This window comes from Anas platyrhynchos, chromosome 3 (genome assembly GCF_047663525.1).
Source record: "Anas platyrhynchos isolate ZD024472 breed Pekin duck chromosome 3, IASCAAS_PekinDuck_T2T, whole genome shotgun sequence".
In the NCBI taxonomy this organism is placed as follows: Eukaryota; Metazoa; Chordata; class Aves; order Anseriformes; family Anatidae; genus Anas; species Anas platyrhynchos.
The window spans coordinates 62065064-62091236 of NC_092589.1; the positions used below are offsets into that span (position 1 = coordinate 62065064).

The following is a 26173-nucleotide window of genomic DNA, read 5'->3' on the forward strand; positions in this document are numbered from 1 at the left end:
TTGGAGATCACATTCTCATCTTCCCAAGGGTATGAGGGACTTTCATACTATTTGTTTTTACCAGTTCCACTTTAACTCACAACATTTATCTGTGCATCCTTGCCCTCTGGTTTGACCTGGTGGAAATGAATGAAATATAAATGCTCTGAGGTAGAAAAAATTCAGCTTAATCAGCCTTATATCACTGAGAATAACTGGAATATAATGGAACAAAGAATATATGCTGTTCACAGGGAATAAGAATGTACCTCATAAACTTTAACAGATGATGAAATATAACACATGTCCTGTCACATCAACAAATCCTTACTTAAGAGTTCAGCATTGTAGAAAAGTGTATCTGCCAACTGGTGCTCAGCTGCAAAAACCATCATCAGCCACACAAGTCATAATATAACAGCTCAAATGATGATGTTCATGATTTACTACTGCAGTAAATAATTAAAAATAGCAATGTACTAATTTTATGAAGTATGAGGCAGATGAGCAAATGAGGTGAACAATGAGAGGTACTTTCAATGCTGGGAAACAGCACAGTTACCTTGAAACCTAACAGAGGTATAGGGTATTTTTTATTCTTTCCTTATATTAATTCTGACCAATGTGATCAAATAACCACTACACCAAAAGTCAGACAGAAGCATCAACAGGTAGAAAACAGCAAGACACAGAATCGTTCTCTGGATAAACTTAATATCTTGATATTTTAAAGTGATACATTGATCTGCCTCTGGCCAAATCTCTCCTGCTTAAGTTGAGTTCAAAGCTATGCTCTACTGGTGCTGAGGTAAGAGGCAGCAATTTGCTGGTCTCTCCCCCTAGCTATAACAGCATGACAACCAACCCCACATACTGCACTCCATGCATTCTATAATGCACAGAAAAGTGAGATTTTTATTATTATTATTATTATTATTATTAATATTTTGTTTTTCCTTGCTCACTGGAAGAAATTAGGTAAAGACATAATGAAAAAGGAGAATGAAAGTTCACACATCAAGAAATAGATATAAGAGAACTGAGAGGGTAAATATCCTTGCTTGTCTGTGTATTTGCACTGGTCCTAAATACAGCATTTCACCCTTTTAAAGTACAAAGTGAGCACACTTGGTATAAAAAGACTCCTTCCCTTCCCACATTAAAGAATCTCTAATCTCATTTAGAATATTTAAATACAGAATATTTAAACCCAATAGTAATATAAAATAAATATGGAAAAGATACACATGTGCAACTGAGTATCTATTAATATTACACACCTTTAATTTTATTTTTATTTTTTTATTCAGAGAAAAAATCATCACAAAGATATAATTTAGTATCATTGTTATTTTGTAGTACCCTAAGAATTTTTCATTGTACAGGCTTTCTAGGAAAAAGTAGCACCTGCAACGCTTCCAAAAGACCACTGTGCTCACTGGGAACTTCACCATTCATGGGCTATTTATCCTCATAGTGATCCAATTCTCATAACCTTGGTTTGAATTAAGACCTTGTTTATAGATAGAGATCATATGCAGGAATGATAAGGGCTACATCTGCTAGAGAGGTCATGCGCCAGAAGCTGACTGAGGTGCAGCTGTGCTATCTTTTCATTCTCTTATGTCTATCCTCTTAGGCACTTAGGCTCAGACAGATCCCATCTTAAGTTTAGACAACACTTCAATGACATGCAAAAGTTAAAGCCTACTAATGATAAGCTCTGCTTGTATTCCCTTTTGCACTGCCCCATCCTACTGTTGCAGACAGCAATACACATATTCCAGTTTAACTGGTACCTTCTCATTACGTTCTCTATAAATATGTTAAAGGTAGTTACTGTAGGGTAAAAGAAAACAAAACAAAACAAAACAAAAAACTACTAATTTTCTATTACAGTCCCTGGAAATGAACACATTTCCCTATTTGTATGGATGTTGCTTATCAGTACAAAAAAAAAAAAAAAGTTACTTAAGAATTCCTCTCCTTTTACTTCATGATTGTCCATGACATTTGTTTACTGATGCTGATCTCAGCAGTATAAATACATTAATTTCATGTGCCCTTGGGATATTTTTGGTTTATACAAGCCAACTTTATCTGCTGGCAATACTACTGGCTGTTAATATGCCTTTACTGTTTCTAACATCTCTGTATGGAGAATCAATTATAGTAACAGCTGAGTTCTTAAAGACCAGTGGCACTGGTCTTTTTCAAGTATCCATACTCATAACAAAAGCAAGAATCCAAGAGGAATTACTTTTCTGTAGCTGTCTTCGAGACAGTTTATAGTTATCCATAAATTTTTGCGAGTTAGAAAAATCTGCTCTGATTTTTAAAACTTTGTAATAGTTGATTCAGACTTTGCTAATAGAGTATGTGAGGTGCATGAGATGGAAACATCCTGTGGGCACAATCAAACACGGATGAAAGAAATGACAGCATCACTGTGGCAATTCTGCAAGCTCTGTGGTAGTCTGTGGGCTATACTCAAAAGTTATACAAATGTTCATGTTCAGCTAGGTTTCTCTCTTGATTTGCTAATAAGAAATTAGAAATGGTTCTGACAAAGTAGTTGTTGTTTCTGTGTTTGAAAAACAGCAGAAGTTTTTGACAGAGTACTGAAATGATACAGGGCTGTTAAGTTGCAACATAAGGAAGCCTATTTTGTATAAGACATGAATAATTACACTTAGCAATCCAGAAAATCAGATTTTTGTCTGGGTCTGTGAGTATTTTATTACCTTTCTCTTTTTATAACCACAAATATCTGCCTTGAAACACAGAGGACTGGCCCATCAGCAGTTATAATCTGGAGGTTCTGGCTTTGGAAATTTCTGACCCATTGGCTGGGGAGTTTGGGCGTGGAAAGCTTTTCTCTAATGTACTTTCTCACAGGCTTCTCTTAAGCATCTGATTCTGGCTGAGATAAAGAGGCAGGAAACTTATGATAAACAAGCAGTTCTTCTGCTTGTCTAAGTTTTAAGCTTTTCTTAAGCAAAAATAAGTTTGCATTAATTATTCTTTAATGGCACAACACCTAGTAAACCTCTTGCATGCATACCAACATTCTTCATGTCCATTTTTCTCCCTTCCATACATTTGCCCTAATGTTTTTGTTTGATTAACTTCTGTCCTTCTTGGCAGCCCACTCCCACTGCTACATGATGTTTTTTCCCCCAGCCCCTTCTCCCCCTTGCTCCTGCCACCAGCAGGACTCCCTGCTGACTCAGCAGGGCAACTCCACCTTATCATCCAGTGGGCTGTGGCTCCTTTCCTCTCCCTCCTTCTCTCCCTCTTTTCTTCCCTCCCTCTTCCTGTTGCTTTCCCACTCACTGCTCTGTGACCTGAATGCCTTTTGGATCTCCTTGCAGGAAAGAGAATGAGTGCAACTGTCTGGTGGGGAGAGGGATTCACTCCCTAGCATTACTCAGACTAGAGTCAGCCAGTGGGACCGAAGATGCAATGGAAAAGCTGGGGAGTAAAAGAATAACATCTGCAGCTGGCATTTAAAGAGGTCTGTCTGTCTTACTCATCCTGATTCATCAGTTTCCCTGTAAACCCATCATTCTAGTTTTCTTATTTCTTCCTCCAGTTTTCTTACTTTTTTCCTCTATGCATCCAAATACAGTCAGTTATTTCCATTTGCCCACTGAATCCATTGTCTGCCTGGAATGACTATTCCAATGTAGCTCAGGAACCTTGTCCTTGTTCTTCTATAAACTCTCCCCTCATTTGTAACATCTGCTTCAGTACTGCTTTGTATTTTGTGCTTACAGTCCATCTCTTTTCTCTCCTTGACTTTTTCATGTTAACCTTCTGAAAATGGGGTTTACTACACACCTTCCCTTCCCTGAAGCCATTATGAACACACAGGTGTACAGGCCAGACAGTTATGATACAGTGAATCAACACGGAAATCATGGATCACATACCTTGCCATACTTTTGTGCATAGGATCCTGTAAGCAGTGAATGAAAAACTATGATTGTTTCATCCAAATCCCAAACAAATACACGCTGAAAAAAAAAAAAAAAAAAAAAAAAGTGGAGACAATATTAATTAAACACAGATTTCAGAAACATGATGGGGGTCAAATGCAATAGTTATCGTAATGATAAACTCACATACTCCTCTTAGTAACATAACAAGACTTAGTGACTCTAGGTTCTTCTTTTCTCCTGCATAGCAAGAATTAAGTCTTGGGCAGAAGTACTACCTGCCACACAGAATGTCATACAGGATTTAAATCTTATTTTAGGATTAAAAATATGTATATTAATAACAGTTACTGTATAAAAGCAATGTACATGGCATGTGAATTCAGTGCTTTGCACTGCAGCCTATCCTATCACCCCAGCATTGACTATCATTAGCCAAGTCTTAGCAAAGGTCTGTTTTCTGCTGTACCCAGAAGTGGTCAGTGAAGGCATAGGCAGCATGGCTGGCCAGAGCTAACCACTCTGAACACCTGTCTCATGGTGGCAGGAGGCACAGCAGACAGGTGAGCAGCACATTCCTCCAATGTCAGTGTTACACACACGCAGGCGCTGAGCTTCCTTCTCCCGCGTTATTATACTCCTGCATTAGCATGCTGCTAATGCAGGAGTACTAAGACTATAATTACCCCATTGTTAAGAGGTCATCCATTTTTTAAATCATCCCTGCATGTATCAGGCAGGTATATTTCTTCACTAAGGCATCAATATTACACTTAAGTACTGTCATAACTTTACTCATGTCAGCTACATCACTGAAATCCACTGACATTAGTTAAAACATAAAGACAGGTCTGTTCATAACTACTTGAAAGGCTATGGACAAATGATCCTGCATATTTACACTGCATTTATAAATAAGTGTATTAACACTGAGAAACCTATTTGAGATTTCCTATTCAAAAAGCTGAAAGAAACTCTGACTATTTTGAATAAACAAGTCTCACAATTTTGCGGTTCTATTGTATGAAGAACTAAATGACCCATAATCAGAGCTAAAAAGTGGAAGGCTGAATCACATTTACTTTTCTTACCTCGTCATACAGAACTGTAATGTCTCATTACACATGTATATTAAAACAGCAGCTAATATCTGTTATGTTCAGTTAGCGACATCAAGTCCATGATGTTTTCTAAAGTGCCTTAAGCTATTTCCACAGCTGTACTTTTCAGAATTTACTTTTCATCAGAAGAAACTTCCACATTACCATTCATCAATTACTGCAGGCATACCTCCAAGTCACTGTCCGGAGGGGGTGATGGATTATTCTTCCGCCCTCTACCCCGAGACTTTGACCCAGAACTCCTACATGTTCTCTCATCAAGATCTTTGATTGGCGTGGAGGGGCTCTGTACTGTGTCAAACTCCCCTGTAAAGTCAACCATCCATAGCAAAATTAGTGCTGGATTTTTAAGTAATAAACTTTTTTTTTTTTTTTTTCCACAGCTAGACAGACCTGTATGCAAACACAGCCACAAGATGTGCTTAAATAAATTGTACAAAATGAATGATACACAGTTTGTCCAGTGTAGAAAGAGTCCGCAGATGCCACACTTTTGACTTTACAACGAAAATGTTATAAATCTTAGTAAAATATGAGAGAGATAAAAATAATACATATGCTTGTGCAGACCTACACATAGATACATGAGCACATGCAAAATATTGATAGATCCAAGGAAAATGTATTTTAGAAGTCATACTTATCAAAAGTCAGACTTATCAAAACATGAAGTGCGTTTTTGTTAAAACAGTTTATTTCCCATTTTTGGAGTTCAGTTGGACTTATTTCCAAGTCCTGTGTTTTACCAGAACACCCTTCGGTACTCATCCACACACACCAAAATACCAAGACTGCTTCATCTCCTCCTCCATCCTCTCCTCTAGTAGAGGTGTTTTTTTTTTCCACTTTAACTCTGCCCATGAATTGGCAGAGGAAAGTCACAATTTTAAATGTAATATTCCACTTATTACCAGAAAAAGTGTAAAGTCATATTTGCTGTAGTCTGGCCATCCTTCTCTAAGTACTGGTCATTGTCTGCTGCCAGAGAAAAGACATTGATCTAGAAGGACCTTTGATCTAGTATGTCATAGTTGCTCTTAATGCTCAGGCTTATATCCCTGACTTTTAAAATGTAATCTGCTTTGCCTCTGTTGGTAACAAATGGCTTTGGAGGTGATCACACACAACAGCAGCTATGTAAGACAGACCAAAGAAGGTACCTCCAGGAAGGATGGTGTGTAACTTGACCATTTTTACACCACAGATCAATAACCGGAAATGATCCTTTTCTTCATAATACAGTATTTTCAGTGCCCATTTAAAACTGCTAGCAATAAATATAGTTTGGTGAAATTCATGAGTGCTAAATTACATAAATATTCTTTCATTATCTAGCCTATTAAAGATTTTTTTTTTAATGTATGTATTTATTTATTTATTTTACCAGTGAAGGAATGGATACAGCATAGATCTGACATCTATAGAGTTTGATTCAAGGGATTCCTCGTGCTGTATGTAATTGTGATTTTCTGGGCTTTTTTGTTGTTTGTTTGGCAATATTTGTTAGAAGTGCTCATGATGCCACTTCTGAAAAAAACAAAACAACAACAAAAAAAAACCCTGGTACAAATGTTTCAAAAGAATTAGCTATGATGAGTCTGATTTTGAATGGGAATCTGAACACCACACATTTTTAGCAAAGAGGATTGCTAAGACTGCCCAACTCCACCAGGCAACAGAGAAAGTGGCCAGCAGATCAAGAAGAGTGATTTTCTGCTCTGCTCAGATCTTGCAAGAGCATGTCTGAAAAAATGCCTTGTTCTGGGTCTCCAGGTACCAGAGACAGATTAACAAGCTGGAGATAGTCCAAGTGAAAGCAACCATGACAGTTAAAGGGCTGGAGCACATAGGAGGAAAGGCTGAGGGACAGAGCTGTAGAGAGAAATGATAAGAAACAAAATACAGAAATCACAGCAGAGGGTATTCCTGTTATTTAGAACAAGAAAAAGGTGAGAGTGGTCAGGCCCTGGGACAGATGCCTAGAGAGTCTGTGAATTCTCCATCTTTGCAAATACTCGAAAATCGACTGGAGAGAACCTTGAGCAATATGACATAAATCGGCTCATCCATGAGCAGTTTGGACCAAAAGACCAGTAGAAGTCCCTTCCAACTTGTATGATTGAAAGTTTCTACAATCTTCCCTGAGTCATTCACCTCTTTCTCTCCACAACAAAGAAAACAATTCTAGTCTAATAAGAAAAAATAGAACACAATTTTGAGAGTCTGAGCGTAACGTAACACCACAGTTAAATTCTTCATCTCTTCTATCATTTATTTATACCTTACAGTGAACCACATACAAAATATTATTAAAATAAATATACTTGGAATATATATTTATACCTTGTATGGAAAAAAAATACTGTTGCATTTCTTGGAAGAATACGATTTAAGCCCATAATGTTGCATTCCTGTATGGGAGCTCTAGACATTATGGGGAAAGAATTCAAGATTTAAGGACAGGGCAGTACATGAAGAAAGTTAGATCCTGAGCATATTGGTTAGAATATTTACCTGGAAGAAGGACATATCTAGGTTCTGTTGACATCTCTGAGGCACATTTGTTTATTTGACTGAATGACTGATATATATATATATATATATATATATATATGTATACATATATAAGTATAAATACAGATATGCTTTCATGACTCAGAATCCATATATCTGCACATCCAAGTGGAAGATGATGAATTCTCCATGAAACAGGAGGAAATCAAATCTGTCTCTCTCACTTCCTGACAAAGTACTCTAAAATTATTCTACTGTCACCTGGAAGAGGATACTACTATTTTCTTCTCAAACTAGATGATGACTAGTTCAATGTTGCAAAACCAATGTGTGTCTCTGGCTTTGCAGAATACAGCCAAACTTTCAGGCAGCTGCTAAGAAGAGATATTTAGAACTGTAATTTGAGAATTTATTCCAGGTGCCATTTTTGATAGGTCTGTCCTGATCTTATATATTCTGTAGTATTTTCTCTTCTCTTTCAGCTGAAACTCTTATCAGAAAAGAAATGATGGGGAAATTAGGCAGCAATAATAATATGTAATGAATAACGTTCCCACGGTGTTTTTACTTTGTCCCTACACAATGGGGAGAGAGCTCTTATCGACAAATTATTTCCATTTCCAGAATGGTGTTGATGTCAATAAGGACACTGCAGGTCGTGGAGCAATCGATAAGGTTACATTATCTTAGTTCTTTCTCTGCAAGCAGAACAGCAAAATATACTTTTCTAAATGTAAGAATGTACTAAAAGATGTTTCAGAATCACATTCCTTGCACAGCAAAAACTGATACTGACTTCAAAAGAAGTTTTAAGTATGTACAAAACTATAATTTCCCAGCTACTCTGACAGAACGGAAAAAGAATCCAAAAATAAAACCCAGCAACAGAGTCAAAAACTAAATAACTGAATATGAATGTTTACATCCTTATCACAAAAAAAAAAAAAAAAAACAAACAAAAAAACATATTTATAACATGCCAACATTTTACAAAAGGATCAAGGCTCATTTCTACAGTAATCTACAGTAATATATTAAAACGTCTGTTTTCAATGAGCATGCTTACTCCAATCTACCAAAAATAAAATATTTATAAAAAAACAACACCCTATTTTCTAAATCTTCTCTGAATGTATCTAACAACTGAAGTAAGTAACTTCAAGTTTCATTTAGCATTAGCCATTACCAGTTGCCCCGGGCTTCTGCTTGAGCCAACACTGTATGTGATTGCATAATTATCCATTAATCAGTACTGTAACTAATCACTGTACATTGTAAGTCCTATATATTTAGAGCCAACTTTATTTCATTACACTAATCTCTAAATCAGAATGAGCAGCTGTCTCTTACTTGAATGCAAGGTATGCATCTATTTTAGAACTGCATAAGTCTGTAGTGATTTTTTTTTTAACAACTGTAGGCTTAATTGTTTGATTTGCTTTTTACCAACAGCAGGCTAAATGAGCAACTGCATTTTCTTATCTTTAATTTGTTTTAGAAATGAGGTCAATACTGATAAAAGGAAAACTTATTAAAAATTCAGCTCTGTAAAAGAATCTGAGAAATTCTAGTACCAAAGAGTACTGAAAACCTTACCCTCATAAAGATTTCCTACTGCAGCTCACATTAGACAGAAATTTTTATTATAATATTTGAAATTTTTTTGTTTTTCCAATATTTATAACATGCCTAATAAATACATATCATAGCCTTCTGTCACTGGAACTATGAGCAGCATCAAAAATCCAATAAAACAAGAGGAACATGTTAAAACTGGAACACAGAATGACCAGTTCATCACAGATATACAGATATTTGTGCACATATTCATACACAGGTTCATGTCCAGCATGAAGCCTTCCATGCCACAGAGACCTTGCAGCAGCTCCAACCAGAGGTGAGGGAGTTACACCAAAACCGGTAAAAACAGAGGTAGTTCATATTCAGAACATTTTTTTTTTCAAAAATGGTCTGTAGTTAGTGTGTGTAGTCTGATGCAAGCATCCTCTCCTCCCTGTTAAAACATAGTTGTGCCATTTAAGTTGGAGAAAATTGTGGGCACAGACCAGAACAAATGCTCAGTGAGACAACTTCTGATGTGTGTAATGGTGGAAAGCTACCACTGACTGTCTTGTGTGTGTTTGTATCCTGTTCCAGATGAGCATGTCACAGCCTCTCACCAAATACTGTCAGGAGCAGGGGGCACTGAATCTTCTCCCTGTCTGCCAGTGAGACTTCGGTGCAAGTGGCTGTCTCTGGACCCCAGCAGTCTATTGACAGTCCACAAGCTCCTCAAAAACACAGGGCTTTTGACAAGAATCCCTTTCTTTATTAGAAGCAAAGACCAGACCCATAATGTGTTATTAGTTGTTATGAGTAGTAGAGAGAGCAATGCCTATTTCAATTTGCATCTCATTTTCTTTACTTGGTCAACAAATAAAATTGTAACAGATATTTAAATCTTGATCTTTTGGGGCTTTTTATCACAAGAAGTTCTGTGTCTATGGAGAGTACTAGAGACTAATTTGAATTAGCAGCTAGCAGAGATGGCAGAAGAATGAAGTGCCTTACTGTGTTTAATCTTATGTTTTAATTGGAGTAACTTTTAGGACCAAGCAATGAAGGTCCGGTCTGTTAGACAGCAAGCAAACATGTTGAGTACTGAACCTCTGCAGTATGATCTATCTGAAGTGATTTCTATATCCAACAAACTGAATTTCACACATACAAATTTATTTTTACAGTGACACACAAGGGCACAGGCATGTCATGTATTCTCAAAGTGGGTGTTGCACTCTCAATAGAGGGTCTCATGACCAGTGCAGCACTTCACAGAAATAAGGAGTGAGTGGGCAGATTTGTAAGTTCAGATGCACAACCTACTTAAAAGGAAAACAAGTTTATATGCTTAAAAAAACACACAAATAAGAAAAGTCCTTATTATTTCATAGATGTGCAGCCTTCAATATTTTTTTCTATCTGTTTAAGCAGATAGAAAATAGATCTGTTTAATGTAAAATTATTTTCTTTTGTCAATTCCTATTTTGTCAATCTTGTTATTCAATACTAAGGTAATTTTAAGACATATCTACACAGCATTTTGAGGAAACAGATATGCAAGGTAGAGACAAAGGTAAAATGCTGTCTGATTTTCTCAAATAAAAACATAGAATAAAAAAGGAGCAAGAAAAAGTGACACCAGACATGCACCAGACATGCACAATTATCAAAAAATCAATTGTGAATACTCTTTCCACTCTTTTGAAAATACATTATATATGATCTTGTGCAATCATGAATGTTCTCCAACTGTTGGAATTTCAATTGATTTTAAGTTGCATCTTTACTTTTCTTCCTAAAATTGCTCTTTGAGGCATTTTATGTTTTCATCAAAAACCAAGAGAATGTGCATTGCCCAGACAAGTTGCAGATGCTGCATCCCTGGAAGTGTTTAAAACCAAGTTGGATGGGACTTTGGGCAACCTGATCTCTTGGAAGGTGTCCCTGCCCATGACAGGGGGGTTGGAACTAGGTGGTCTTTAAGGCCCCTTCCAACTCAAACCATTCTGTGATTCTATGATCTCCCCATACCATGCCATACCACAAATATGCACATGCATGCACATATATACACAATTTAAAGACCAGTATGTGGAAAACAGCTAGTAGGAAAAAAAAATAAACTCATGCAATTAAACATTCCAACGTTTTCAGTAAATTTAAGCAGCTTATATGAAGTATGAGGCCTTGCCTATACTCTTCTACACAGTATTACCCTTCCTTTCTACACACTACTATAACACAGCAGTTTTACCATGATGTTTATCAGTGTTCAGTTGTTAGGATGAGAATTAGGAAGACTCACAGAATGAGTTGATTTTGTGAGAAAAGCACATTTTCCCTTTCCAGACCCTAATCCAAAACCCAGTTTGTTAGTGTATTCATAAATGGTCACAGCCTGTGGGCAAGGCAGACTTTAACCATGCTGTATATGTGAAGCCAGTGTCTCTACAACATTGCTCTAACTGCACAGGGCCAGGCAGCTGGCAATTATCTCCTTTCTAACATATGCTACATGCAGCTCTAAGTAGGCTATTTAGGATATAAATATGAAATAAAACTGAAATAGAATTTTAAGGAATTCCTGAAATAATAGAAACAATATAGGAAAGTAAGGACGAAAAAACGGGCTTTATTCACCCAGTAAGGTTATCACACATCTGACTGTGGCTGCAAGTTCCTAAGACAGCCCTCAGAGAAGTTTGAGACTCTGAACTGTACTATGCATCATTTCAAAGGCATAATTTTATCTTGATGTACCTTAGTCCCATATAGATTAAATGTGGGAAAATATATTGGTGAGATGTTCAGGAACTCTAGTGTGAAAAAAAAATCCTTGGTTAACATCTCCATTTTCACGACATGTAGAACAGAGAAAATAAGTGACTGTGAACTGGGTTATAATGATAATGAGAAAAAATGAGGAGCTGTCATTATCCAGTGGTGATGCCCTAAGAACACAGACGTTTAACTAAATACTGTGTAGTAATTCATATGCACAAGGGGGCAGAGTTGGGCAGGCAAATTTAGTCTCCTGGTTTCTCTTTGGAGCTATCTTTTTCAGAGTTTCAATTACTTCAATTTTTTGTTCAGTCATTTGTTTTAAAGAATACTGTTAATAACTGATTGCTCTATTCTTAGTCACCTAAATTTGTGAATTAGCAAGTCTGGCTTGTATACATTTTGAATAAAATACATGTACACTTGCTGGTATGATTGGGGCACAATTAAATGAAGAAAAACATTGCGTTTTAAATCATTTACAGTAACCCTTCAGAATATGTAGGTAGATACCAGAATGTTACACCGCCAGAATGTTACACTACATTGGAGACCTGACTGAATTTTTATTTCGGAATTTACTAAAGGTTTGTTACTGTACATTTGTTTTTGGTACTAACAGATCCCTAACAGACCATTGCAACAATTTCAGTCTACTCCTTCCACAGATAACAATCTCAAATTGCAAAGTTTTTTTTTTTTTTTAACTTACAAACAAGTTGCACAGATTTCTTAAAAAAAAAAACTAATAATAATAATAAAAAAAAAAGCAAACAAAAACAAACAGAAAGCTTATTTTGGTTGGTTTGCATGATAACATGATAAATAAAGTTTCCAGAAAGGCATGACCTTAAAATGTCAAACAGTAAAAAAATCACCAGGGTAGACATGGAAATCTTCGCCTTATACAAATACAGGATAAGATTAAAATTTTGTTTTCACCTGAATGTAGATCTGTACCTGGTTGACTAGTCAGGCCAGGGAGAGATTCTTGTAACTGGTAGGTTGATGATGATGAAGAAGTGACATCAGCTGTGTTGTTTGAGGTCATATATGCACCATATGTTGATGCTGAGTAATACTGTGCATACTGGTTTTGGCCAAAAGCTGTGTATGATGGATAATCCTAAAACAGCAAATGCAGTTAACTGAGTAGAGTAACAAGCAATTTTTCCATAAAGTATTTCTGTATGCAATCAAATGACTTATGCAAGAAGTTGCTGGATTCTATTTTACATTTTCTAGTTTAAGAATATTTATTAGAAGACTATGGGAAGATTGATGAAGTATTTAGGTGCCAAAAGATGAAACTAGGCATCCACTGGGACTTTCATTGTTTTCCACAGAAAATAGCACTGAACCACAGTAAGTCTCATTGAGCATAAAAAATATAAACTTAAATAACACGCCATCATTAGAGTTACAGAAATACTTTTATAATGCACGAAGAAAAATGTTGATATTCATACCTGTTGTGAACTACTGAAGTTTGTAGAATTTGAAACAGAATTGTTTGCATAAATAGTGGATGATGGTGTAAAACTAGAACCTAAAATTAAAACTATGATTAGTTGCAATAACTTGTTTTTGAATCAAAATACAATTCTAAATATAGGCTTTCATGCTAAGACATAGACAGACCACAGGAGCAAACAATTTTTATTTTCCATTTAAATAATAAAACATTATAATGAGACTTTAAAATAAATGCGATGCTACTTCCACGCATACAGGCATACAGTCTTTTTCTCACAATTGAAGAACTGTATTGACAATAAGTCACTACAGTAATCTCAAAAATATTTTTCAGTATTTTACAGTGTCTCACCTCTGTTCAGATACTGTTATTCCCTTTTTCCTTTATTTCCTTATAAGTTGCAATGCTTATGTGTATGTTCACTTATGAAACATTTTTATTTTTTTTTAAAGAATATTTTAATGATCTGGTTGTTTTTAACTGACCTGTAATGAGGCATTTCCATGTTTTCAAGATAATTCAGATGATTAATATTGTACATGCAATATTTAAAAAAATTGCCATTGTACTAGAAACTACAAATGTATTCAGATAAAAGAATGTATCAATGATCTAAGGGCAATAAATGAATTATAAATTAAATAATAAATGAAAGAATAGATATGAATTAAGGATAAATTCTAAAACAAGCATCTAATGATGTCATACTCAAAAACATGGAAAAAAAGGAAAGTGACTTGTGTTCTCCGATAAATACAACTAGTGCTTCCAGTCCTGCCATGTGATTTTACCCCCCAAAAAACTTAAGTTACAAATGAGGACTGCATTATATGTCATGATTTAGATTAGAAAATGACCAAAATTAATATATATGCATGTTAATACTGGAAAAAAAAAAATCTGGCTTTATGTGGTAAAAATTGCTGCCAATGACACACATATACATAGAGTTCACAAAAATGAATTGAAAATATAAAAATGAGGGAATAGTGGGCCATCGACAGCAGCAGGGCAGGATGATGCATGACAGCAAGGGCTACTTACCTGGCATCTGATATGAATATGGTGTTTGGCCTGGCTGTGGGGTGGAAAAACCTGGACTGTAACTGAGGCACCCACTCTGCAGTGGTGACTGCGTCTGCGAGAGCCCACTTTCCGTCTTGATGCCTGGCAACATTACACCCAAATCTGTATAAGAAATTAATTTTCAACTGATTCTTTAAAATATTTTCTTACAGCGGGGAAAAATAATAATAATAATAAAAAGGCAAAAATGTTTACTCTTTGCTCTTACTTCTATGTAAAGAGAAGTAATAAGAGGTCAAATACCGTAAGTAGGTAGGCTGTATGGCTGTCCTGTCTGTGAGTAGGCTGTATAGACCGCTGGTTGCTGCATTCCTGAATACTGGGTTTGTCCGGCATAGGCAGACATTGTTTGAGCTGCTGGTGTAGAAAGAATGTGTGGATAGGGCCTAAATATCAGGAAAAATAGCATTACTGTGGCAACAAATACTTTGTATATTTATTCAAGCAATAAAGTAAAGAAAAAGGTTTAGAGATGTCCAAAGGCAGTTCATTATTCTGCCAACTCTTCCTCTTATGGGAGTTATTCCATCCCCCACTGAAATAAACTGAAAAACATTCTGGCTCACATTCTCCAGGGCACTATGAGTATTTTGTGCAGTCCCATCACTACAATTTAATTCTTAAGCTCTTGTGTTCAGCTCTAGGTGCACTGTATCACTGCTGTAACAGTTTTGTATGGATTTGACACTTTTGAGGCAAGATCAGCATGCTCATATGAGAAAGGCCCTCATTTCTTTAATTCAGTGGAGGGACAGTAGGACTGGAAGAATAAAGGAAATACAGAGGAGTACATTAAAGCTACTACATTGTGTTTTCTATGTATGGCTCTGCTTCAGCAGACACCTAGCAGACATCTCTGGCTTCAATGGGAGGTGGATCATGCCCATTTAGAGAAGCATGAAAACTATGCTTTAGTAACCAGATGGGCTTTAAACAGTTGGAAAATATGGGCTAGGGAAGTAGAATGGGAATAAAAATGGCTTTAAGTTATAAATACTGGGGCTTTATTGAGAGATTGAACAAAATCAAGTTTAAAATTTTTGCCCTCCAAAGTTGCAAAAGCATACAGAGAAACATTTGTCTTGGATTGTTTTGTAAGTCAAATAAGATTTTATGGACCAAGAGTTGAATAAACATACTCTGCAGAATTAAGCTAACTGAAACCTGGCCATTAAAGCCATGACTAAATTTCAGATTCTAATTTATTTTTCTTTATTCTTTTTTTTTTTTTTCTTTCTAATTATTTTAATACAGTTGGCAGCCGTTGCTATCAGAAAAGGATTACGCATTAATTTAGATGCCAGTAAATTTTTACAGTAGATTAAAAAATCTATTAAATCGTGCAATGTATTTGGGCAAAGGTATCTGATATAGTCTGCCAAAACTTGTTTTACGTGGAATAAGGAGGAATGTTTTTAGTTTAGGCATCTACTTTCTCTATCAGTAAATACTGGTTAACATGAAATGAATGCAAATTTGTTAAAGAAATTTGAAAAAGCGTCATCAGCTATAGTTTCAATGTTTTCTCTGTATCAAATAACAAAGTTGCATAGGTAGATGCATTGAATACACTGAAAAAAATGTATGGCATACTGAAATCCAGCACCCTTTTGCAAAGCACTCATGCAATTTTATAGGTTGTCAATTTCGTCAATTTCATAAAACATCCTCAGGGCTTTCCATAATGTTCCCACTCCTCAATTTATATGATTGACATAGTTTCCCCAATAAATAAATAAATAATAAAAATAATAACTAAAAATAAATTGGAAGAAAGGTTCTAGTTTTAATACCCTCCACTGGCTTCAAAATAATTTTAAAAAGAGAGAGATTAAAGTTAATCTGATATAATTTATTTGATTTTTACATCTTACAATCTTGGAGAAAGTAGGAAAGGGTGGTTCATAACTATGGAATGTTTGGAGCAATTTGGCAGTACTGGGAGGGTTACCCTTAAGTACGCATCTTGCACATGCAATTGTAATTTCTAAATATAAACTGTCTTCAAAATATGTCTGTATTTAATGCCAGCACTATTAAGATGTTGATGTGTCACTCCACTCCATTTTTTTCCTTCTGTTTTGTGCAGAAATTCAAGGATATTTCTTGTGTGGCAGTACAGTACTGCACAGAGTAAGATCTTACCCTGCAGCCAGCCACGTGAGAAAAAAAAAACAACATTGGACATAGAACTGTAATAGAATCTGTACTGAAGCTTAAGTATTTTACTTTCTCTCTCTTTCTTCTGGTGATGAATATTTGTTTGCAGCAAACCACAGACCTGCCTACAACCAAAGTCAATTTCATATACAAGACTAGAATAGGTACAGACACTAACTTGGAGGGATATATCTGTGGTGAGTATTGATGCGCTGATCTTGGGCTGTAACCACTACTTGTTATTACTGCAAAACAGAAAACAAAGAGTTTGACAGTTAAAAACATCATGAGACCATTACAGCCAAACAGTCTAAATACAAATACAGTCACATTAGCAGAAAATTTCATTGAAACAGCTTTTCAACAAAGATGTCACTTGAACTGTAACATCTTAATACACAAACTGAAACATTTGACAAACAGAACAAACATTCATTGTTCTACAGTCTACGTTAACAAGTTTAATTTTGATATTGTATAGTAAAAATATGTTTTATATGAGTATGATCAATTTTAGCTTGCTTAGGTGATGGGAGATGCCTAACTGACTACTAGAAGCCAAATAAACATCATTATCAACAGGCTGATTAGAACACAGGCACTAACAACATTTGTATTTGAAAAACATCCCTGTACAGTAGCCATTAGAATTATGTATGTCTATACTATTAACAGCTGCATTCTTCCAAGAAAGCTAACAGAACAATAGTCATATCCCATTAAAATTTCATTCAAAAGCGGTGTTCACATTGGATTAATTCCAAGTGTTTCGAAGTTTCTCTTTCCTTTAGCCATCTGTCTTGACTAAGACAGATGTATTCCAAATATATGTACTCTAAAGTGTTGAACCAATCCCTTCAGACCAAATCCATACTGGGCAAACATACAGAGTGTCTTTATTAGGCCATCTGCTGCTCATTCACTTTTCAAAAGATTAAAGTAGTACACAACGAAGCACTGGAATTTCTTTAGTCTAATCAATCATAGTTGTACTTCAAAGTGTACCCTCTTCCTGAGTTGTTCATAATGGTAGTAGAAATGAACTTTCAGAATTATATAAGTGACAAATAGGTTTAGGTTCCTAACTATTTTATGAAACATGATATATTTCTACATCCAGGTCTAATTAATGTCTTTGAGATCTATTGCTTTGAACACATGCAGAACTTCATATTTTTAAAGCTAGTTTAAACACATTTAGAATGTGTAGGACTTAAAAGGAAATACAGTAGAAGAAAAACCATTAGCTTCTTTTTTTTTTTTTTTTAACAAAAAATGCACAGTTGAGAATGACTTGAAAATAAAAAAATGAAATTTTTTTTTTGAACTTGTGCTACCAGATTTCATAAAAGAGTTGCTGGCTGAGAAGATATTAAGTATTTGCCTGTGATGGAAATGTGCTGAATTTAATTTTGTTGGTTATTCTTTTCTGAGAATGTCTTTCCATGGTTTAAGCTTAATTGGTAGAGTGATCTACTTGGTGTGCAGAAAGCTTTTCCCAGATTTAGACGAACCTTTAGCTGTATATATCAACATAAACTGCCCATAAAACCCTAAAGGATGCTGGTATTTATTTAACCCTTGAGGAGTAATTAGTCTTGCCTGTTGTATCACTGTGACCTTTCTGAAGACAAGCAATAGCTAACACAGTGACCTTGGTGATTCTCAGGGCAAGGAAGTTTCATGATCCATTACCGGCTTATCAGATCTTTTTTAACTGTACTGCTCCACTTTTTGTCTATTGTTTGCTGAATGACACATCACTCAATTAATCATCTCGGTTAAAGCACATTTACCATTCCACTAAAGCTGGTATAAACTACAAAAAATGAATGACTGTTCATTTACCCCACTTCAGTTATGAAAATCTAATGTTTTTCAGCAAAAAACTTGTCCTGCCTACTTTTTTTATTCTTTCTGCATATACCTTATTTCATAAATTCAGACAAGCAAAGAATTTAGGATTTTATTTTTTTTCAGTTTACCTAATGTCACTAATGACTGTAGAAAGGAGACAGAATGGGGCACGTGCCCCAGAAACAAATTGTGCAGCATTCAAATTAAAGTCTTTTCCTTTCACTCTTTCTCTTCTTTTCACATCTATTTTTGAACATTTTAGAATATGAGACAACACGGGGTACAAGACCCACAATAAGAGAACACTGTGACTGAGTAGGGCCTGTGGACTAATGCTGTATTTCACAGCTCAAATTGGTAATTTTGTCAGTTATCAGATTTAAACAACTTTTACTGCTGTCACCCTAGTTCTCTTTTGGTAGAGAGGACTGGTAATGGAGGAGATGGTGGAGGTAGGTTGCTATGCTTTTTATAGCCATGTCATTTTCTATAGCCATTTATAGGAATGGGGGTAGACAACATTATATTATTTTTTATATTAAAAACAAATCTGTCTATTCTCTGAAAAACTCAAATATTTTTAAGACTTCATTACTTGACTTTAGTAAAGGAATGGTTTTCTGGGCAGGTATAAGACCCTTTATTTCTCAAGTGAAAATCCATCAAGCTGCATACTTCTGAAAAGAAAAAAAAGTCCCATTTTGCACATGCTCTGTAAAAGCAGCATGCAGATGTTGGCAGGTAAACTCTATTCACTAGGCCCACTTTCTCTACAGGTGGTAGTTCTGGCTGATCTGTGCCATACAGGATTCCAGCATCTCCACCCTCTATCCATGGGGAGAAGTGACCTCTGGAAGGAAACGTGGAAGGTGGAGATTCAGAAATGGCAGTGAGGCTTGAGGACAGATGTGTAAGAGAAGAGCTCCTTGGGCTGGACGTCTGAGGATGGGATGAGGAATTAATGTACCAGATGCCAAAAGATGTTGCTGACCAGGGTTGGCTGAGATGAAGACAAAGGTTTTCAGGAGATAGGAATGTAACAGAACAAAATACAAAGAGGGAACAACATAGCTATGGAGAAAAAGGAGATGTACGTGGGCCCACTGAGGTGCGCTCCAAGCAAGAGAGCCTGAGAGAGCTGAGGCTCAATACAATGCTGAGGACATGTCCCTATCCCAACTAATGTTGATTCACAGGGGGGCAAAAAGCTGACAGCTATCTCTTACTATTTACCCTGTTAGCTCAACTGTCCAAGGTGGATGTGGAGAACTGAAATAACCATAAACGATGTTGATAGCATGTGTTGGGTTCAGTAAATTAACACAGGCTAGAATTTTGTATTTTCCATTAAGCATCTGGAAAATTCTATGTGAAGAGGATAGGTTAAAAGGACCTCATTTAAATAGTGAATCACAATTTCTACACAAAAGGGAACCAAATGAAGGTTATGCAGTGGTGACATTTCCTAACCTTGCCTTTAGAGCCTTAAGATTTTTTTTTAATATCTTTTTTTATGTGCGTGTGTGTCATAAATAGTAAATAGAAAAGCCGACAAGATCTTCTAATGTTTCTGTCAGCTCCATTAAAATGATGAACAGTTCCCAAATTAATCTAGTATTCTAAGCAATTGAAATACAAAAAGAAATTCACTCAGAATATAGCAGCTACAGCAAATTTTCAGAGTATGAAAATGCAGAGCTTAAGATTGTTCTGCAGCTCTCCACACCAAAAAGAGTCTGCTACAGGATCACAAAGATTCAAATTGTATACGGATATTAATTACCAACTGCCATTCTGAAGAAAAAGGAAGAGGAAGAGGGGTCCACAGTATGACTCCCTACCTTGCTACCCTATGCTGAGGCATGTTTTTTGTTTTTTTTTTCTCAGGGGGTAACTCTGCAGAAGGGGGAGACCAGAGCTCTGAGCATGAGCTGAAACACCACAGCCAGGACAGAGCCATCATGCCAACTCTCATTCTAAATTCATTAGATCTACATGGTTTATTTTTCAGCTTAACTCTTGAGATGTGAGGTTTCTTATTTAGTATATTCAGTTTATGCTATTTAAGTGAGATTCAAAGCTTGCACATTCAGTTTCAACTTGCAGGTTTATTTTCATAGTCTCATAGAATCATTTGGGTTGGAAAAGACCTCTAAGATCATCTGGTTCAGCCATTAACCTAGCACTGGACATAGTCATAAGACCATGAAGATTATCTTGGAGGCACCTCTGACTGCAGAATGTCACCGAAGGAGCAAGCCCGAGTGTAAGACAGCAGTTTAAAAAGCTGCAGTGTTTATCCATCAAAAATCAGGGTTCATCAGTTACCTGGGAGGCCTCTTCTGTCTCTCCTGCCATATACCTTGCATGGTACATCTGATCATCACTTTCTGTGTTAAAGATGGTCATTAGGAACAATGCTGGCTACTTTATACCCTACAGAGCTTGTTCAGCCTTCTGCTCAGCCCCAGGACATGTCATGGGTTTTTATTGCCCTTGGACCATGGAAATCAATTTTAATGGGTAGAATATTTGAAGGAGAAGAATTCTACATGGTAGACTCTCAAGTGAGCCTTTCCACTATGTGATTTTATTTCATAAAATGTTTAATAACATACCTAAATCTTTCCCTACTCAACAATGGTTGCTTGAATTCTTCTGACCTATATTTGTTTAAAACAGAAAGTGATATCCCTGCTAGTGGCTAGTGGTTTATGTCCAGGCATCCTTATGAAATGAGCTCACAGGTGCTCTGAAAACTGCAGAAAAGTACTAGCATTATCACTTTGTCATGGTTGGGAATAACATATATGTGTTACTGATTTTTAGGAAAAAGCAAACAATGTGAAGTGCTGGGCATTGTTATGCATTGTTTTCAATTGCAGCTGGTTCATCTCAAATGACATCTTTGTACTAGTTAATTAATATTTATTGTCTTTAGCAACACGTCAAACTTCCCAAATCACCAATTAGGTTAAAAAGTCAAAGAAATGCTTTTTCTGTGATTTTTTTTTTTTTTTTAAGACATCTGCCGCAGAACTGATACAATCATATTGCCCAGTTTACAAGTACCAGTACAAGGCAAGTAATGGATTTACTCCTTATGAAAGACTCAGTACATTGTGAAGGCAGCTCTGCCTTCATCGTTCTTATGATGAAGACTGCACATCACTTTGACAGGCAGACTACTAATTTCTCACTTTGAATGACCATACTCATTTAATACTGGAGTTTGTGGCTTAAACAGAGAATCAGGCTCATTTTTCATTTGAATATGCAGGTGGCTAATGGACAAAAAAGATTGTGTAAAGCCCAAGTTCCTTCATTTTTTGGCAGCACCACCTGTTTCAAATCTCCAAAGATCTCAACGCTTCTTTTCCTGTCAGTGGAAGCTAAGGGGTGAGCGGCATCCTGAAAAATCAAGCTGTTATTTAGGTACCTAAGCATGAACTTGAACTCCAATTTTTGGCACCTCCTTCCTGCAAATGCTGCCTTAGCCAGGCTTTACATGTGAGATAAAACTCAGATGTCTTAAATACATGGAACAGGCTGATAAAAATCTCATCAACAATGCCAAAATCATATATAGTCAGACATTTTATTTTATTACCTGTAATCATTCCTAATAAAGTCTTAGGACAGAGTAACAATAATCAGAGTGAAGAAAAAAAATAGCCAACTTTTTTTAGCTAATTTTAGCTATTTTTTTAATGCAACTTATTAGATTTTAAGTTGACTCTGTTTCTTTCATAATGAGAACTTTTTTTTTCATTTTTAATAATCAGAAAAAGTATATGCTACTTTACATCTCACAAAAGATTTTTATTTCAGGCACAAAATTTGTTTTCAATTCTTTTCTGACTAACAAACTTCAGAGTATATCTGCATTTACTGATGCCTAAAAACAATTCAAGAAACATATGCTCAGTTTTTAAAACAATTTAATTATACAGAAGCATCATGATTTCCAGAATATTTGAAGTAGGCTGTGACTACCTATGTCTACCAAAACCAGTTTCATGGCAATTCTTAGTTTCAGTGAAATTTCAGTCAGGCCATCACTGAATTGGTATTGTCAGACATGAAATCAATTCTCCCCTCTCTCCCTTCTAATGTTATTTTTAATATTATTTTCTGTTAATAATTAGAAGGCAGTTTTTTTTTTTTTTAATTTTTATTTTTTCACAGTCCATCACCTTTTAGTAATTTATAGGAAACTACTTAGAAGTTGCTGCTGGCTTAATTTTTAAGAAGTAACTGAAGTTTACAATTAATACCAAAATATTTAAAATACTTAAACTGAAATATTTACATGGAGAAAAAGAAGAATTGGGAAATCTGGTCAGTGTTTAAAATAACACATTATTCATACATATAGAAAGGTTAGCACTGAAATATAACCTTTAAGATTTAAAATTTTACAAATTAGAACAGCCTTTCCAAATGCAATCTATATTTTTTTCTTCCTAAAATCATAAAAGACTAGCACTGAAAAAAAGCTACAGTATAATATTACTGTAAGATTTTTACATACAGGAATGGTCTTAGTCATTATTAAAGCCGCTTTTTACGATCATAGCTCATGAAAAATGCATATATTTTTTAAACATATCTACAGAAACAAACAAAAAAATAGAATTGTTATTTGGTATTAAAATGTTACTTTTTGTGTCTTCTGAAAGATCACTTCCATGCAGTGCATTGCTCATTAGTGAAGGTTATTAAATGCTACATTAATGTGCATATAGCGATACGTGATCTTATTATGGCTTTACCTGACCCAGTAAAAGTGTCAAGCGATCCATCTCCAGTTGTGGTTGTTGTTTCGTTGCTGTTCATGGGCTCTGTTTTGACTGCAAGAAGAGACACTACATAGAAGAATAAGTAGACATGAGATTTTACTTCTAAATTTATACTGGAGTCCTCATGCCTGTCTCACTAGTGGTAGTCCAGATATAATAAGTATATGATGCAACAGCTTCAACCTTTGCTTTACCACAGCACTGGTACCATTGCTACCATTTGGAATGACCATGCATACATAGCTTTTTATCTGTGCATTCAGCTATCTATTGGCTTTAGCAACTGAAATATCTTCTGCGGTGATTTCAACCTAAATCTAATTGATTCCAACAATTCCTTAAGAGTAGCAGAGAGGAAGGAAACATTAGCTGTCAAGGGATATATAGCACATCACAAAAATAGTTTTGCCTGACGAATGAAACAATAATAATATGGTTTCATGCTCATATAGAAGCAAATTACTTTCACAGTGCCAGCATTCTGCCTTCTCCTTCACCTTTTTCAGTATCTGTGGGATTTTATTTATTTCTTTATTTCGAGCTAGGTCACCAGCAAGAAATTTTCCGTTAAAGAAGAGTGAAGTTTAATAGAAAAGAAGCGAAAGAACTACAGTGGGATACAAATGACAGCTGTAACAAGTCGGCTTCTAATTCAGAGGTTACCAAACATTTGGATCCACTATGAACTCAAAATATTTCTTACAGACAATCATGCAGTCCTACCATCCTACTATCCTACTATCCAAACCATAACTGAAGGCACCACAGCAGCAATCCAGATTTTATAGTTTAATATGTTACCTACACAGACCATTTAGCATGGACTTTTGTGACAGAGTTTGGGAACCACTAACTGATGTGGTAAGAAACAGCAGTGCAGAATATGCTGCTACTTTTAATAGATATTTGACTGGCAAATATCAAAAACACTAACATTGAAAAACCCCAACATGTTACCACAGTTGTCTTGTGACGATCAGTTAGGCATGTGTGCACATTTATCAGATATGTCAGGGGCCTGCTTATGGATCACAGAACTGATCACAGCCCAGGCATGCAGAGTGCAGTGGCGATGAGTGTACATGCCACTGCCACAGTCATATGCCAGGCACTGGAACTGGAAAGACACAGCCTGGGGTTTGTGGAGAAGCCTGGCCTCAACCAGGCTGGCTGAGCCCCTCAGCAGATGTAACATCCTGAGCAAAAGCATTTTCTGCCAGCTAGCTACCTGACCCCTCTGAGGGACGTCAGCTAAGCCATCAACATCACTGCACCCACATTTGACTTCATGGGCAAGACTGAGGATGGGAGAGTTTAAATAACAAACAAACAGCAAAGCAAAACAAAAACTGGGAAAGTTTACATAAAATAAACAAAGTCGTTTGTAACTGTTCCCATTTCTCTATTTAAGTGAGAAAGGTCTTTATTGTCATCAATAAAATCAATAAAATATGTAGCAGGAAAAAGCTTAGGAGTCATTTTCTACAAAATAACAATCACTCCACTGATTCTCAGGCCTTTCTGATTACTAAGTACAGATGTCTGCCTATACCTCAAAAGGAGAATGTCAAACCATAGTATGTGGAAAAGTTTTTTATTTTCTCCTCTGAAGATTTTTGGTCATATGTTACTTTATAAGCTGCATGTCTCTTTTCTCTTCAGAATGCAGACATTTACTTACATGAAAAAAAAAAAACAAAAAACAAAAAACAAAAAACTTTTCAGCACCTTTAACTCTTTCTATTCAAGCAAGTATTGCAATATTGCCCATACTGAGCTACAAACCTATGTTTAGTATTGCATCCAGAAGAAAACTTCACTTTGCACCTAACCATTTCCTTTAGCCAAAGCTTCAGCTGAACACTTCAATTGAAGTGTTTACTGCAGTTTTGTCTATTTCTGGTTAATGCCAGTTGCAGTGCACTTCCATCAGCACAAACATTCACCAACTTTTTCTCTCCCTGTCAAGCAGAAAATGATCTAAAACAAAAGAAACCCTCTCATGTACGTAACTTGAGGGGAAAAAAAAAAAAAAGCATATTGGCACTGTGTTTTGTTGAAAAATACTTGTAGCAATTTTTTGTGCACTTGATTTTAAACAGTTCTACTTAGTTACATTCAGATTTTATCACAGTAAGGAATTCATCAAGGTCAGTGTAGATAGACATTTGGACTATTTTTTTTTTTTTAAAGTTGAATGTCATTAAAACAAGAGGGTGAAAAAGCACTGTACTAACTAAAAACAAAACAAAACAAACAAGCAAACAAACAAACAAAAAAAACAAATACAAAACAAACAAACAAAAACTTTAAAGCCAAAATCAAAACATAAGCTAACACCAAATCAAAACACAAAATCATCCATAGGTTTCCTGACATGTGAGGTACAATGTGGTTGTAATACTACTGAGGCAACTGCTCTATACATAGTGCAAAGATCAAGAGTTTGAGCCATCATTGTGAATGAATACTTTAAAGAGTATAAATTTAATATTCTGTTGTGTTCATTTTCACTTATTTATTTTGTTGAGTGTGGATTAAGTCTATTGTTTTAAGTACTGAAAGAGTAAAAATAAAATGAAAAGTGTTCTCAAGCATTTGAGTGTTGCTAACAGTGAAGACTAAAGATGCTAACAGAGTAGAGCTACCATGATGGTCAGGGCTGGGGAACATGTACAAGGACTGACAGAAGGAGCTGTGGTTGTTCTGTCCTAAGTAGAGAAGGCTGAGGGGAAAACTAATTGCTAGCCTTCAGCTACCTAATGGGAAAGTGCAATGAAGATGAAGAACAAAGGCGTGCTCATCTGTGAATGTGCCCAGTGAATGCAGTGGAGGCAACAGACACAAGGGAACAATACAATTAGTTGTAAGACATTCTTCACCATGAGAGAAGTC

At 35.8% G+C, this 26173-nt stretch overlaps 1 protein-coding gene across 28 annotated transcripts in view; it reads right to left on the bottom strand.

The window, feature by feature from the left end:
- Positions 1–26173, bottom strand: part of EYA4 (EYA transcriptional coactivator and phosphatase 4) — a 154544-nt gene that overhangs the window by 20446 nt on the left and 107925 nt on the right. For 11 of the 28 annotated variants that reach the window (XM_038176293.2, XM_038176299.2, XM_038176289.2 and 8 more), the window contains 8 exons: positions 23252–23344; positions 16798–16864; positions 14703–14845; positions 14418–14561; positions 13366–13445; positions 12839–13022; positions 5211–5347; positions 3915–3998 (listed from right to left, as the gene is read on the bottom strand). In XM_038176293.2, the coding sequence (XP_038032221.1) occupies positions 3915–3998; positions 5211–5347; positions 12839–13022; positions 13366–13445; positions 14418–14561; positions 14703–14845; positions 16798–16864; positions 23252–23344 (932 nt within the window). The remainder of the gene's footprint in view (positions 1–3914; positions 3999–5210; positions 5348–12838; positions 13023–13365; positions 13446–14417; positions 14562–14702; positions 14846–16797; positions 16865–23251; positions 23345–26173) is intronic. The other 17 variants (XM_038176305.2, XM_038176303.2, XM_038176300.2 and 14 more) reach the window with 6 other exon arrangements.